The 12,500-nt window shown below is 43.4% G+C and overlaps 3 protein-coding genes across 3 annotated transcripts in view; 2 read left to right on the forward strand and 1 right to left on the reverse strand.

Moving 5' to 3' along the window:
- Positions 1–8,415, forward strand: part of tsc1a (TSC complex subunit 1a) — a 35,223-nt gene extending 26,808 nt beyond the window's left edge. The window contains exons 20-22 of the mRNA XM_076269485.1: positions 3,382–3,569; positions 4,970–5,158; positions 6,897–8,415. Coding sequence (XP_076125600.1) covers positions 3,382–3,569; positions 4,970–5,158; positions 6,897–7,281 — 762 coding nt within the window. The 3' untranslated portion in view covers positions 7,282–8,415. The remainder of the gene's footprint in view (positions 1–3,381; positions 3,570–4,969; positions 5,159–6,896) is intronic.
- An 857-nt stretch (positions 8,416–9,272) lies between these two features.
- On the reverse strand, positions 9,273–10,497 carry spaca9 (sperm acrosome associated 9). The gene is made up of 3 exons (XM_076270715.1): positions 10,354–10,497; positions 10,037–10,233; positions 9,273–9,603 (listed from the first exon to the last, which is right to left on the reverse strand). The coding sequence occupies exons 1-3, from the start codon at positions 10,495–10,497 to the stop codon at positions 9,273–9,275; spliced, it is 672 nt and encodes a 223-aa protein (XP_076126830.1).
- A 755-nt stretch (positions 10,498–11,252) lies between these two features.
- The window catches only part of ak8 (adenylate kinase 8), a 30,521-nt gene continuing 29,273 nt past the window's right edge, over positions 11,253–12,500 (forward strand). Inside the window, exons 1-3 of the mRNA XM_076270288.1 lie at positions 11,253–11,344; positions 11,536–11,620; positions 12,219–12,268. Of these exons, the coding sequence (XP_076126403.1) occupies positions 11,261–11,344; positions 11,536–11,620; positions 12,219–12,268 (219 nt within the window). The 5' untranslated portion in view covers positions 11,253–11,260. The remainder of the gene's footprint in view (positions 11,345–11,535; positions 11,621–12,218; positions 12,269–12,500) is intronic.

The raw sequence follows: 12,500 nt of genomic DNA on the forward strand, positions 1-12,500 counted from the left end.
GTCTGTCTGTCTGTCTGTCTGTCTGTCTGTCTGTCTGTCTGTCTGTCTGTCTGTCTGTCTGTCTGTCTGTCTGTCTGTCTGTCTGTCTGTCTGTCTGTCTGTCTGTCTGTCTGTCTGTCTGTCTGTCTGTCTGTCTGTCTGTCTGTCTGTCTGTCTGTCTGTCTGTCTGTCTGTCTGTCTGTCTGTCTGTCTGTCTGTCTGTCTGTCTGTCTGTCTGTCTGTCTGTCTGTCTGTCTGTCTGTCTGTCTGTCTGTCTGTCTGTCTGTCTGTCTGTGTGCGCGCGCGCGCGCTTCACACCTCACACCTCACCCAGCACCTCAGGCCGTTACCAGTGTGTTTACATCTGTGTGCATGACTGACCTCAACAGAATCTCATGTGTTTAGCTCAGCACTCAGGCTGTGAAGCTAGTGCACGCCTTTACTTGCTTTGGCCCTGGGGGTTTATTTGCACATTGATTCGAGAGATAGAATGAGAATTATGTGACAGGGTGTCCGCGGGGTTGTAAAAAGTATTAAAAGGTAGTAAATGAAATTAGCCAAATTTAAGGCAATTTAAAAGTATTAAAAAGTAATAAACGTCATCTGATGAGGTATTAAATTTTCGAACCACTAACTATGATGTTTTCCATTTGTGTTAAGTGCAGGCCTATCTCTTAAAATTCGTGTGAATTTATTCATATTATATTAATTATATGTGCGAGTAGGACCTGAGCAATATGTCAGTGTGCGTTCGCGGTAAAAACTCTTAGCGCCCCCTCAAACTAGGCTATGCTCAAACTGGATTTACGGCTGGCTTACTGCCTAAACTTGTTGCCAAAAGTTCGCTACCATTGACGATGTCATGGGAAATTTTATTTTTTCGGACATTTGGTTAGAGGACTCGAGATTCAAAGACTGGCTTAGGCTAGTTGGCAACAGCCAAGAGGCGTATTACCACGTCTGTAAAAAGACAACAAATGCCCCTGGATGAGAGTGAATGCCGTCAGGTCACATATGGAGTCTACCAGAGCCGTTTTTCTACCGCTCTGGAGTCTACTAGCTAGCAAACAAGAATGGGCGGACGTAATCAGAGGTGGAAGAGTCGACTGCCTGGCTCATCGGCCACGTAGGGCTACTGTCTCCACATAAATATGCGTCATTGAAGCTATCAGTAAGTCTACGCTACCAGCTGTCATTGTCATCCAAAAAAGTAATCATTTGCGCCTTCGCGTTTTCAATGACACAGGCTGTAAGAGCAGCAGACATAGCCTAAACTAGGCCTAGATACAGTATCACAATAACCCATTTTCAAATTAAAAGTCCCCATAAAGGCAGAAGGCCTTTTCATTCAAACAAATATATAATTAAATGAAAGGGGAAAAAAACGAATATAACATGTAAACATATGCACATGTTATAAGGGGTTATTTGCAATGAGCTACCCCTACCTTGACTACAGAATAGAGGTTAAATATAGGCCTGACAGTGTTGCTTTGTTTAGGCTATAAGATAAGGTTTAGGCTATAAGATTTAACATTTTCTACCCCCAGTAAATGTCATGTTAAGGTTAGTTTAACAGGTGTTACCTTTACATTATTCAAAGCTTGCTCAGGAGCTATAGGGTTACTCCCTTGATGTAGTATGTGATGAGATCAAAGTCCCAAACTTGCAATTAGTTGAATCTAAGAACCTGTGTAGGTTTGTATAGGCTGTATAGTAATATGCTATCAATATATTATAATATAATATATTTTAAGTCAATTTGTCAATTAGTTTCCACAGAATTCCCCAGAAGTCACCATTTAAGGGGTTATTTTTCAAAATGTTCGTCACAGGGAGCATGCAGGCCCAAAAGTATTTTATCACATGGGGCCCACATTCTCCAGCAGCACCCAATTAATAATTAGTATTTTTGTAAAATGTGACAGCCTATTTTTGAATGTGATACCTTGACTGGCAAATTATATGAGACAGCAAGGGTGTGTGTGTGTGTGTGTGTACTGCGTATGGTCGTGGGCCTTTTTAGAAGAAAGTCCAGTATACCTTTTCTTATTTTCATTTGTCATTTTGTCTTGTTGAGATAGAATGATAGTGAAAGAAAGAGTGTAGTGCTGGAGAAGTGGTGTGTGCTCTTCCTACACATAACAATTAAATAACTTTTTTATCTTGGGTTAGGATTAAATAACAAATAATTGTGTATAGGCCAGTGTTTTTATTGAAGCAAAAAAGGAACAAAGTATCCAGTAACTGTAATAATAGATACTTGATTTGAATTGTAAGCATTGCTACACTTTCTTACTCAGAAAGTTAAGTAACAAAAAATGACAGTAATCTGTTACTTTATAATTAGTCACCCCCAACACTGAATTTCGAAAGGTTGCCGCTAGTTGCAGCTCGAAGTCGTGTTGGTATTAAACAATATTGTGAAGGTATTAAAAAAGGTATTAACAGGTATTAAATTCAACTTAAGAATTTCTGTATATACCCTGTGTGAGCACATTTATAGGGTAATTGTTTGTAAATATGTGAGCACTTGTATAGGGTAATTTTTGTACCTTCAGTTTTTGTCTGGTGTGTGTGTGTGTGCATATATATGTGGGATAATTGGGATATATGCGTATATATGGACATGTGTGGGATAATTGGGATTAGGGATGTAACGGTATGAAAATTTAACCTCACGGTTATAGTGACCAAAATGATAACGGTTTTCGGTATTATCACAGTATTTCTTAAAGTGTGTTCAATATGTTCAGAAATTACTGATAGGCCTACACAAGCTGAAATAGTTTCAAAAAGTGTCCCGTTCACTTTTTTCTTCATGTTAAATTGGCTATGTGCTTATAGCTTAACTTGCCCTACCATAACTTGGAGTTTGCTATTTCTGCGTTCAAAATACAACTTTAGGCTACTGTATTCTCCTGATAACTTGAGTATAATGGATTTAATGTGGACGCAAACATAAAAAGACGCTGCAGAGTGGCTACATGTTACAGTGCACATTTTGCGGTGAAAAAGTTCCGCCTTTTAAAATCAGGTGTAGCCTAATCTGAATCGTAGTTAAAACCATCAATTAGACAACAGAATCAGTAGGGTACCAGTTTTGTTTCATTGTACCAGGCCTACTGTATGTCAAAAGCAGGCTCGGGTGAAGCTGGGAAGGATTAAACACACGGTTTCCACACCGCGGTAATCAACAGGGATAATCATGATGTTTGAAATGAAAATTGTAATTATTATCGTCAACATTTTTATCACGGTTTACCATTATACTGGTAATCGTTACATCCCTAATTGGGATATATGCGTATATATGTACAGTACATGTGTGGGATAATTGCTTGGTGGACTTGTTTTGGACCTTTATTTTGTGTTTACTGTGTGTGTGTGTGTGCTTTGCAGGAGATGAGAATGCTGCAGTCCTCATGGAGGAAGGAGTGTGACCGGGCACGAGTGACCTCTGTGCAGCAGGGTCAAAGGTTAGATGGGGCAGTGCAGCGTGTCTCAGACCTGGAAGCCGCACTCAGCAGGAAGGAACAGCTCATCTTGCAGCAGAAGAAGCTTCTGGAAGATGTCAAATTACAGTCCAGGTGTGTGTGTGTGGTTGCGTTGCTATCAAATCTGAAGCAGATGAAACTTCTAGAGGACGTCATGCTGCAGTCCAGGTGTGTGTGTGTGTGTGATTGTTGTGTGAAGCAGTCGTAATAGTGTTGGGAGAATTAAAATTCGGCTGGCACGCACACTTTGTCATGCTGAGTTATGAGGCGCTGTGGCCAGCTGACAGGGTTCAGAGTCCTGAAGGGAAAACACCCTGCAGCCTTCTGCATCAGACAGGAGACAGATGGACTCTGTTCTGCTCTGTTCTACTCTGTTCTGCTCTGTTTTACTCTGCTCTGTTTTACTTTGCTCTGTTCTGTTCTACTCTGTTCTGTTCTGCTCTGTTCTACTCTGTTCTGTTCTTCTCTGTTCTGCTCTGCAGGCTGGTAGTTTGTCCCTGCTGAGCTGCTGTATCATGTTGTGTGTGTGTGTGTGTATATAGCATGCATCACACTACAGTCTCCTGAGGTGTGTTTGTGTATATAGCATGCATCACACTACAGTCTCCTGAGGTGTGTTTGTGTATATAGCATGCATCACACTACAGTCTCCTGAGGTGTGTTTGTGTATATAGCATGCATCACACTACAGTCTCCTGAGATGTGTGTATATAGCATGCATCACACTACAGTCTTCTGAGGTGTGTGTGTGTGTAGGTAGCTACACAAGGTAACTTGTAGATCTTCATTATTTATTCTGATGACTTATAGTCACATTTCACCAAATACATCAGTCAGGAAGCTTGATAAGTTTCTTTATCAGTTACAACTTTGCTGTTGTTGATGTTGAAATGGCAAGACTGTCATCTTCTAAAAATTGCATCGCTAGAGTTAGATGAAAACAGTTTTGTTGTGTGCATGTCTTCTCATAACTGTCAGATGTGGCATTTTAATCTGCATGCTTCTTGGGTATGTCTTGATGAAGATGTATTTGATTTGTGGCAGATACTCCTCCTGATATAATGGATGGCCCAGCTGTGTGTGTGTGTGTGTGTGTGTGTGTGTGTGTGTGCAGTGTTTCCCATACATTGAGTTATCTGTGGCGGCCCACCACAATATCAACATTGACCACCACACATTTATTTTCCAGGTTGTACTAAATTGTGCTTAAATCTAGTTAGCATCATAACCACGCTGCGCTAATTTGTTAAAAATTGTTGCATTCAAGTTAATTCTGCGGGAAACACTGGTGTGTGTGTGTGTGTGTGTGTATTGTAGAGCAACATCTTATCTTTGATGCAGGTGACTCCAGTGTGTGTGTGTGGTTTGTCTGTATTTAGATAGTGTATTGTATTGTATTGTATTAGGTTTGCACAAAGTAGCATCGTATCTCTGATGCCGGTGACTCGTGTGTGTGTGTGTGTGTGTGTGTGTGTGTGTGTGATGCGCTGCAGAGAGCAGCTGCGTGCTTCAGAGGGACGCTATCAGGCCCAGAAGCAGGTGACTCAGGCGCTGGAGGCGGAGCTACTGAAGATTTACAGCCAACTGGAAATGGAGAGGCCGACCAATCACAACCGAGACCACGCCTCCAACCACCTTACAGGCCCTACCCAGGCGGATGCACATAGCCCCACTAAGACAAGGTGAGTCAGCAGTTTTAACCCTGAAAGGTGATTCAGCAGTTTTAACCCTGAAAGGTGATTCAGCAGTTTTAACCCTGAAAGGTGACTCAGCAGGTTTAACCCATGAAGTGTGACTCGGCAGGTTCAACTCACCCCAACTCTGTTATTGTGCGATCCAGTTTTACGAGGGGATCTTTTTACAAGTAGTAAGATGACAGACAAACAGGAAGTTGCGCAGTATTATTTAACTACACGCCCCCCGTCGTCGTCGTCTGACGAGAAGCGGTCTCGTACAAATCAGAGGACCCCCACTTCACGGGCAGTTCTGACGACTTCAAAACCAAAGATGGCCGCGCCCTGTGCTTACTGTAATTAGGTGCTCCGTCACTCTTCTACACATTGCACTGCCTCAGGGGTGTGTTGTGTTGTCTTGTTGTGTGTGGAATATGGTGTACTGTGTTGGTTACCCGTTGCTGTTGGTAAAAGTGGCTAGCAGTGTTGCTGTGTTCTAAAAACAAACGTTGCCGCAACAGGAGGCGTCCGTTGGCTCTTTGTCTTGTTGTGTTGTGATAACCGTAAACGCAAACCACAGCTCGGCCTCATGAGGAAGTTACAGTACGTCATTTTACTAGTTACACAGTGTCTCGAGCCAACACCACGCGCAACTGGGATCACACGATTAGCTCCATCCTGTCAGCCCAGTACTGTGTCTCAGTTTCAGCCCAGTACTGGTCCTCAGTTTTAGCCCAGTACTGTGTCTCAGTTTCAGCCCAGTACTGTGTCTCAGTTTCAGCCCAGTACTGTGTCTCAGTTTCAGCCCAGTACTGGTCCTCAGTTTTAGCCCAGTACTGGTCCTCAGTTTTAGCCTAGTACTGGTCCTCAGTTTCAGCCCAGTACTGGTCCTCAGTTTCAGCCCAGTACTGTGTCTCAGTTTTAGCCCAGTACTGGTCCTCAGTTTTAGCCTAGTACTGGTCCTCAGTTTTAGCCCAGTACTGGTCCTCAGTTTTAGCCCAGTACTGTGTCTCAGTTTCAGCCCAGTACTGTGTCTCAGTTTTAGCCCAGTACTGGTCCTCAGTTTCAGCCCCACCAGCTGAAAGGGAAGTGAGTATATGTGGCATCCACCCCAGAGTGAGATGAGTGGATGCAGACCCTCCTCTTCTCTGCTCTTCTCTGGCTGTGCAGTAACACAGTGTGACCCCGTTAGCCTAGCTTAGCATAATGCCACACTTATAGCAAAGATCCTTCAGAATCATCCATCTCTGCTTATAGCTTAGTATTGCCATGTTCCTTGATGCGTCAGTCTCTGCCTGGGATTCTGTCCAACACATTCATGTCTTTTATGCATATGCACATTCATCAAAAAATGTAAGTTAAGCAAATTAAATTTTTTGTATTGTTTGATTGAAACTAGGGCAGATATCGTGACTGCAATTTGATTTATGATCTATTTTTTGAAAGTCAAACTTTAGTTCAATATTCCAGATTTAGCTTCAAGTTGGGCCCCTTCTGATTGGTGTGTGTGTGTCTAGTGCATGAGAAGCACAGCAGGGATGAGGATGGCATGAATATCAAAAGCATACATGGGACAAGGTTAACCATTGGCGCAGAGTTGCGAGCTGCGCGATTAATTGCAGCCTTTGGGATTAGCTCATCACATTTGTTCAAATTGCTATTTTTAATTAAAAACCAGTTAATTGTGCAGCCCTAATTGAAACTGAAGTAGGGTAACCCATAGTAACAGGTTTTCTCCTCGGCCCAGGGCGAATGGATGTGGGGGGGGCGCCGTGGACACCCCCCTGCGGTCCGAGCAGCCGAGAGGCGTCCAGGGTGTAGCGGCGTCCCCCCTCCTCTCGGCCTCCCCCCCCTCCTGCAGCCTGTTGGGCCGGCGCGCCCGGCAACTCTCCCGCAACATGAGCGACGGTCTCTATGACAACGAGGACGAGGCCCTGCTGGAGAGCAGCCAATCAAACACCAGCTCAGGGTGTCACTGCGGTGAGGCCTCACCCACTTCCTCTGGAGCGCAGGCTGAGGCTCAGTCATGTGACCACTGCGAGTCATGTGATCAGCAGCCAGCCAATGAGGGCTCCAGGAGACTTCAGGATCTACACATCATGGATTACAATGAGCTGCCCGACTTGAGCTAAGAGCTCTATGTGTATATGTGTCTGTAGGAGAGAGAGCGCAAGATGCCAAAGTGTGTGTGTGTGTAATCTGCTGTTTTCCTCCGTCTCAGGAATCAGAAGGGAAAGAGTCAAGAGGCCTTACCAGCCCTTTATCAGGCTACGTTTAACAGCCGCTACTGTAAGAACATGGCCACCATGCCCTGTCATATGACCCCACCACCGTGTTCACAGTCACATGACCCCAGTGATGGACGATCTGTCTGCTCATTTAGTAGTTAGGCGTTTAGCAGCTTGCTGTGAGGAAAAGTGAATTTGGGGATTTATAATCTGCAGGTTTTACTAAGTAGTTGTTTTGCTGTATTTTTATCCACTCAGTAGTGATTGTAAGACCAAAAAAAAATAAAATAAAAAAAATAACAGCAACAAAAAAAAAACAAAACAGATAAATCAAAAAAGATGTATGTAAATGAAGAATGCCTGTATGGGAGTAACAGGGACATATTGTGGAGCAACAGGGACTATTTAGCCGAATAAAACGAAATATCTATTCTTAGATGAGCTGTAACCAGCCTGTCTGGGTTAGTCAGCTGTGTGATGGGAAACACTACGTCTGAGAGGATTTGCAATCAGGTCAGAGAAATGAGGTAGGAAATGTCCACTGTTGCCAGGGATACACAGGGAAACCATAAGCTGTCCATCTCACACAATAGAGACTGGGAAATTGCTCACAATATTTGTTCTGCTGGTGTCCTGCTCCAAATAGCAGTTTGTGGAAACGCTTCTGCCTGGAATGTGTCAGGTTTAGACCCAGAGCTAGTCCATTGTTAGCTGCAGATGGGGGTTTGTCGCTTGTGAAAAAGTGCAATACTCGTGTGGACGCGCTCGTGCGTGGTTTGCAGCGACTGCTCCTGATTTAAGTGCTCAGTGTTTTTTTTTCTCTTTCTTTCAAAGCTTAATCCAAACACTGGCTCTCGTGTGTCACTGTGTACAATGACCGCTGTGTGGTCCGTGACCCAAGCGGTCAGTCGCTTTACACCAAGTGTTCATGTGCTGCTCTTCAGCACAGCCAAACATGAATTATTTCACACTGTATATGTATTCTGATTAGTGATGATGGACACTAAACGAAACAATAAAAAGTATTCCATAAATATATCTTGTTAGTGGTTCTGTGATCTCTAGATGGGTCTCGGTGAAGATCATGCATCTGTGATTTCTGAAGCTGATTGTACGGTGCAAGACTGCTTTGAGATTGTTAGAAGGCTGAGTTGAACGGGTAGACTCTGAAAGATGCGATAGTGCCATCTAGTGGCCGTGTCCAGACTTTCACTCCCTATTGGCCTGTCCTTGAAAAAGTTCCCTCAGTCGTTAATTAATGTTCATTAATCTGGAGCTTGCCAATAAGATCCTGAAGTGTAATTAGCTTGGGATGGAGAGTAGAGGTCCACTTTCCCTCAGCACTGAGAGTTTCTCCCCATCACAGGAGAGATGCCTCGGAGCCAGGCAGCCGGTCGAACACATCATAATTACTTTACTTGAGGGCCCTTTCTCATCACAAGATTACACAACTGTGCAGTAAAGGCCTGTAGCACTAAACAAATTGGGTTTACAATAACGGACAAAATAAATACTATTTCACACATTCCTAGTCACATTCATATTTAGCCATATGAAGGGCATGAGCGATCAGAGTTGCCTCTTTTCATAGTCGGCTGTAACAACTCGGTGTGGTGGAGCAACGAGAACCTCACTGCCTGACAAGCTTATTACAAATAAATATTATTATTATTATTAAAAGCATCTGATAAATACCAGTCAACTTCAACTTTAAATAGCATTATTAGTTATGACTTACTCATAATCCACTCATGATATAAGTTGCTCATGCTAATCATAATTACCTCATGTGGAAAGTCAAAGCCGATATTTAACGTTCCGCTCTCACATGAGGTACTTTGCATGTGTTTAATTTCCATATTTGAAATAAAACATTTCTAAGCACATCAGTGACCTCACTTCCGCCTGACCCCGGGGGGCCTCCACACAGGCTTCCCAGCATGCCGAGCTCCTGTGCGCGTGATCTTTGGGTCTCGCTGGGGCTGCGCCGACCGGACGCGTCTGTCTCCCTCGGCCTTCTGGGAGCCCACGTGGCTGCAGGCGGAGCGCGGTGGGGTCAGGCGCTTCTCTCGAGCAGGGGTGGGGACGGGCGAGGGAGCAGGGGTTCCGTCGGGAGTGGTCGCGGCTGACCACAGCAGCTCCAGCGCCAGTGGGATGAAACTGATGATGCCCCCGTAGTGGCGCTTGGTCTCACAGGTGAGCCGTAGGATCTCGTTGTGTGGATGCCTGCCAGGTAGAAGAAGCAGAGCTGCTGAGCACTGGTCACATACACACAACACACACACACAGGTGTGCTGGAGACACACACACAGGTGTATTCTATGACATGAAATGATTCTCTTATACATTTGTGTGTAATCTCTTTGGAACGTTGAGTGCAATATTTTATTTACACTGTCTGATGAGACACTCCTACATTATTTTGCAGCATTAGTGGAGAAATCACCTAATGATGACATAGACTTGGCTAAGCATGTACGGTGTGTTATTGTTATTCTGACAATTCTATTATAACATTGACGACTAATGCAAATGGAATGTGTAGGCTATATGTCTCAAAAGTGTCTGCTAAGAAACATAAACATTAAATAATAACATATAGAGTAAACATGAGTGTATTTTAGTGCACGACAGGATCGTGTTATTGGTGTTACTTAACTGTGCACGCAGCTTGCTTATGTCACTGTCTGGGTGGAGAAGCATCTCGCAGGTGATCAAAGTATCATTGCTAGGATATCGGCAAGAGGCGTTGATGAGCTTCAGGACGTTGTTGAGATCTGACACAATCTCAAGGAAAAAAAACAATATGCTTCTGTCTGTGCCATTGCTGCAGGAGTGGGTCATATACCTCTGGATCTGTCAGGGGGAAATAGTAAAGGTTTTATTGAGGGTACACCTGGTAAAATAGGTCTTTAATTAGACGAATCTATGAATGAATGAAAACAGTTATACCCATAGAATTAGATAGGGTTATACCTGTAAAACCGTCTTGACTGGCTCGGCCCTTCCATGTGCTTGTTCCTGCGATCTCTCCAGGGCAGATGTGAAGATAAACTGCTGTTGCTTAAAACGTTTATGTTTGTTTTGAATAGCTGCTAGTCTTTTCTTTACGTCATTCATAGCGGATCTCCCCTTCAGCACCCCGCCTGGACTCAAATTTCAAACAGAAGAATAAGAGGTGTGACATGAATTCTCGAGGAAATGTCACAGTATCTCTGTCTCCAAGTAGTTCTACACAACAAGTAAACAATGAATGTTGCCCCTTCATGTAGTGGAGTGTTCGCTTTTAGAATAAGTTGTTTGTATGTCGCTTAGCAACATCTGAACACGCTCTAGAATGGAAGATGCGTCACTGCGTGTCCATGGCAACCACAAATTCAGTGCACTAACTGCTACTACTAACTAGCCAGACAACACATTTAGCCGAATAAAACAAAATCTCCCTGTGACAAGCAGAAAGGTAAGTTGACATATAGTCCTACTTTAGTCCCCACTTGATATTGGATAGGATGGAAATCTTGTCGATTCATGCAAAATTATTATTTTTGATAGCTGATTTGCAAGAGAGTTAGGTTATCAAAGTTAACGTTATTCTATCCTAGATGCTATCCTAGCAATTAACAGTTACCATAAACAACCACGGCAGAACCGCTCTAAAACGTTAAACAACTAGGACACAAAACTTGCAAGCGAATGCAAGTGATGTTACCACCATTCAAGTTAGTACATCAGTACACTGAAGTAACGTTAGAAGCTAGGTGCGATACCACACCGTGTGCGTAACCTAATAGTGACCGGTGCATGGTTATGTTGTGTTCAGATTTGACTCATTGTATGATGACCTGTTTAATTTATGTTGCCTGATTTAGCTGGGTTTGTAGATATGGATGCCACGGTAAAGCCTTTGAGGATTCCTCCTGAAATGGCCATTTATGCGGAGAAACATGAAGTTTTTGACTTGCTGCAGGTGAACACCAACAGACACTTAATAATTTGGATGCCTTTTGTGGTCAAAAGATCAACTTTAAAGCAGGCGTCCTTGTTATTTACACTTAACTTACTTATTCTATTTATCCTTATTTAAGCTTTAGAACTAATAGAATGAAACTTACTGACGGAACAAATCCAATCCACTGACCTTAGAATATTTAATTGCAGTCTCTGGTGAGAAATTTGGTCGTTGACAAGCCTGCGGACCCCATTCAGTATCTAATTGGGATGCTGAAGAAAGGCAGTGTTGAGGGTAAGTCTAGCTGTTTTTGCTAATTCAGTTTTGGAACTTTCCCACTATAGCCACAAGGTGGAGCCCTTGTTTGAAGCAGATGAAATACGTTGTTAAATGGGATGATTTTCCTGATTATTGGAGTGTCAATTAGGCTTCAATATCTAAAATGGCCAATAAATTGTGAAAAATCCAATACAGCATAATATTCCTAATATCTCTAAAAATCAAGTTTAATAACATTTGGATCCGAAGCATGACTATAAAGGGTTCCTAACTGTGTGTTGACCTCTGACCTGTGTTTGGAATAATCATGTCAGAATGCGTCAAGTTCTTGTGAATATAACTGTTGAGACAAGCGTTAACAGCCTGATGCTGTGAGAGGGCTTATGGCACAGTGCATCTGTAGGCCTGTCTATTGTGTCTGTCAAAATACTGCTACCACAACCCACTGAGTTAAGATGCCCTCTACAAGCACCCTCAGAGCCTGCAAAGTGTAGTGTGTCACTCTAAGTTATTCAGATGCACAATGCATGCCCACTGTGTTAATCTGCTGAATAAGCAATGCATGCCCACTGTGTTAATCTGCTGAATAAGCATGTGTGTGTCATGTTCCCAGTGCCTCGAGTGATCTTGCTGGGCCCGCCAGCCTCAGGGAAGAGAACCGTGGTGAGTGCAACATGAACCAAAGCAAGCCTGTGGTTCCTTTAGTTAGGAACGTCCTCCCAAACCAGCCCCACTGTGGTAGCCATGTTCAGGGGTCAAAGTTCAGACCCAGCTGAGCCTCAACTCTGGTGTGGGCTGGACCGTTTAAGAAATTAAGAAGATTAGAAAATGGATAATTACAGATATCGATAGCCTTGAAATGTTAAACATCAGGCACAGGCATTTTCCTTTGCTT

This window comes from Alosa pseudoharengus, unplaced genomic scaffold (assembly GCF_046254945.1).
Source record: "Alosa pseudoharengus isolate Yale_2024_CS ecotype anadromous, Long Island Sound unplaced genomic scaffold, YU_APseudo_1.1 YU_APseudo_1.1_scf_6, whole genome shotgun sequence".
NCBI lineage: Eukaryota > Metazoa > Chordata > Actinopteri > Clupeiformes > Clupeidae > Alosa > Alosa pseudoharengus.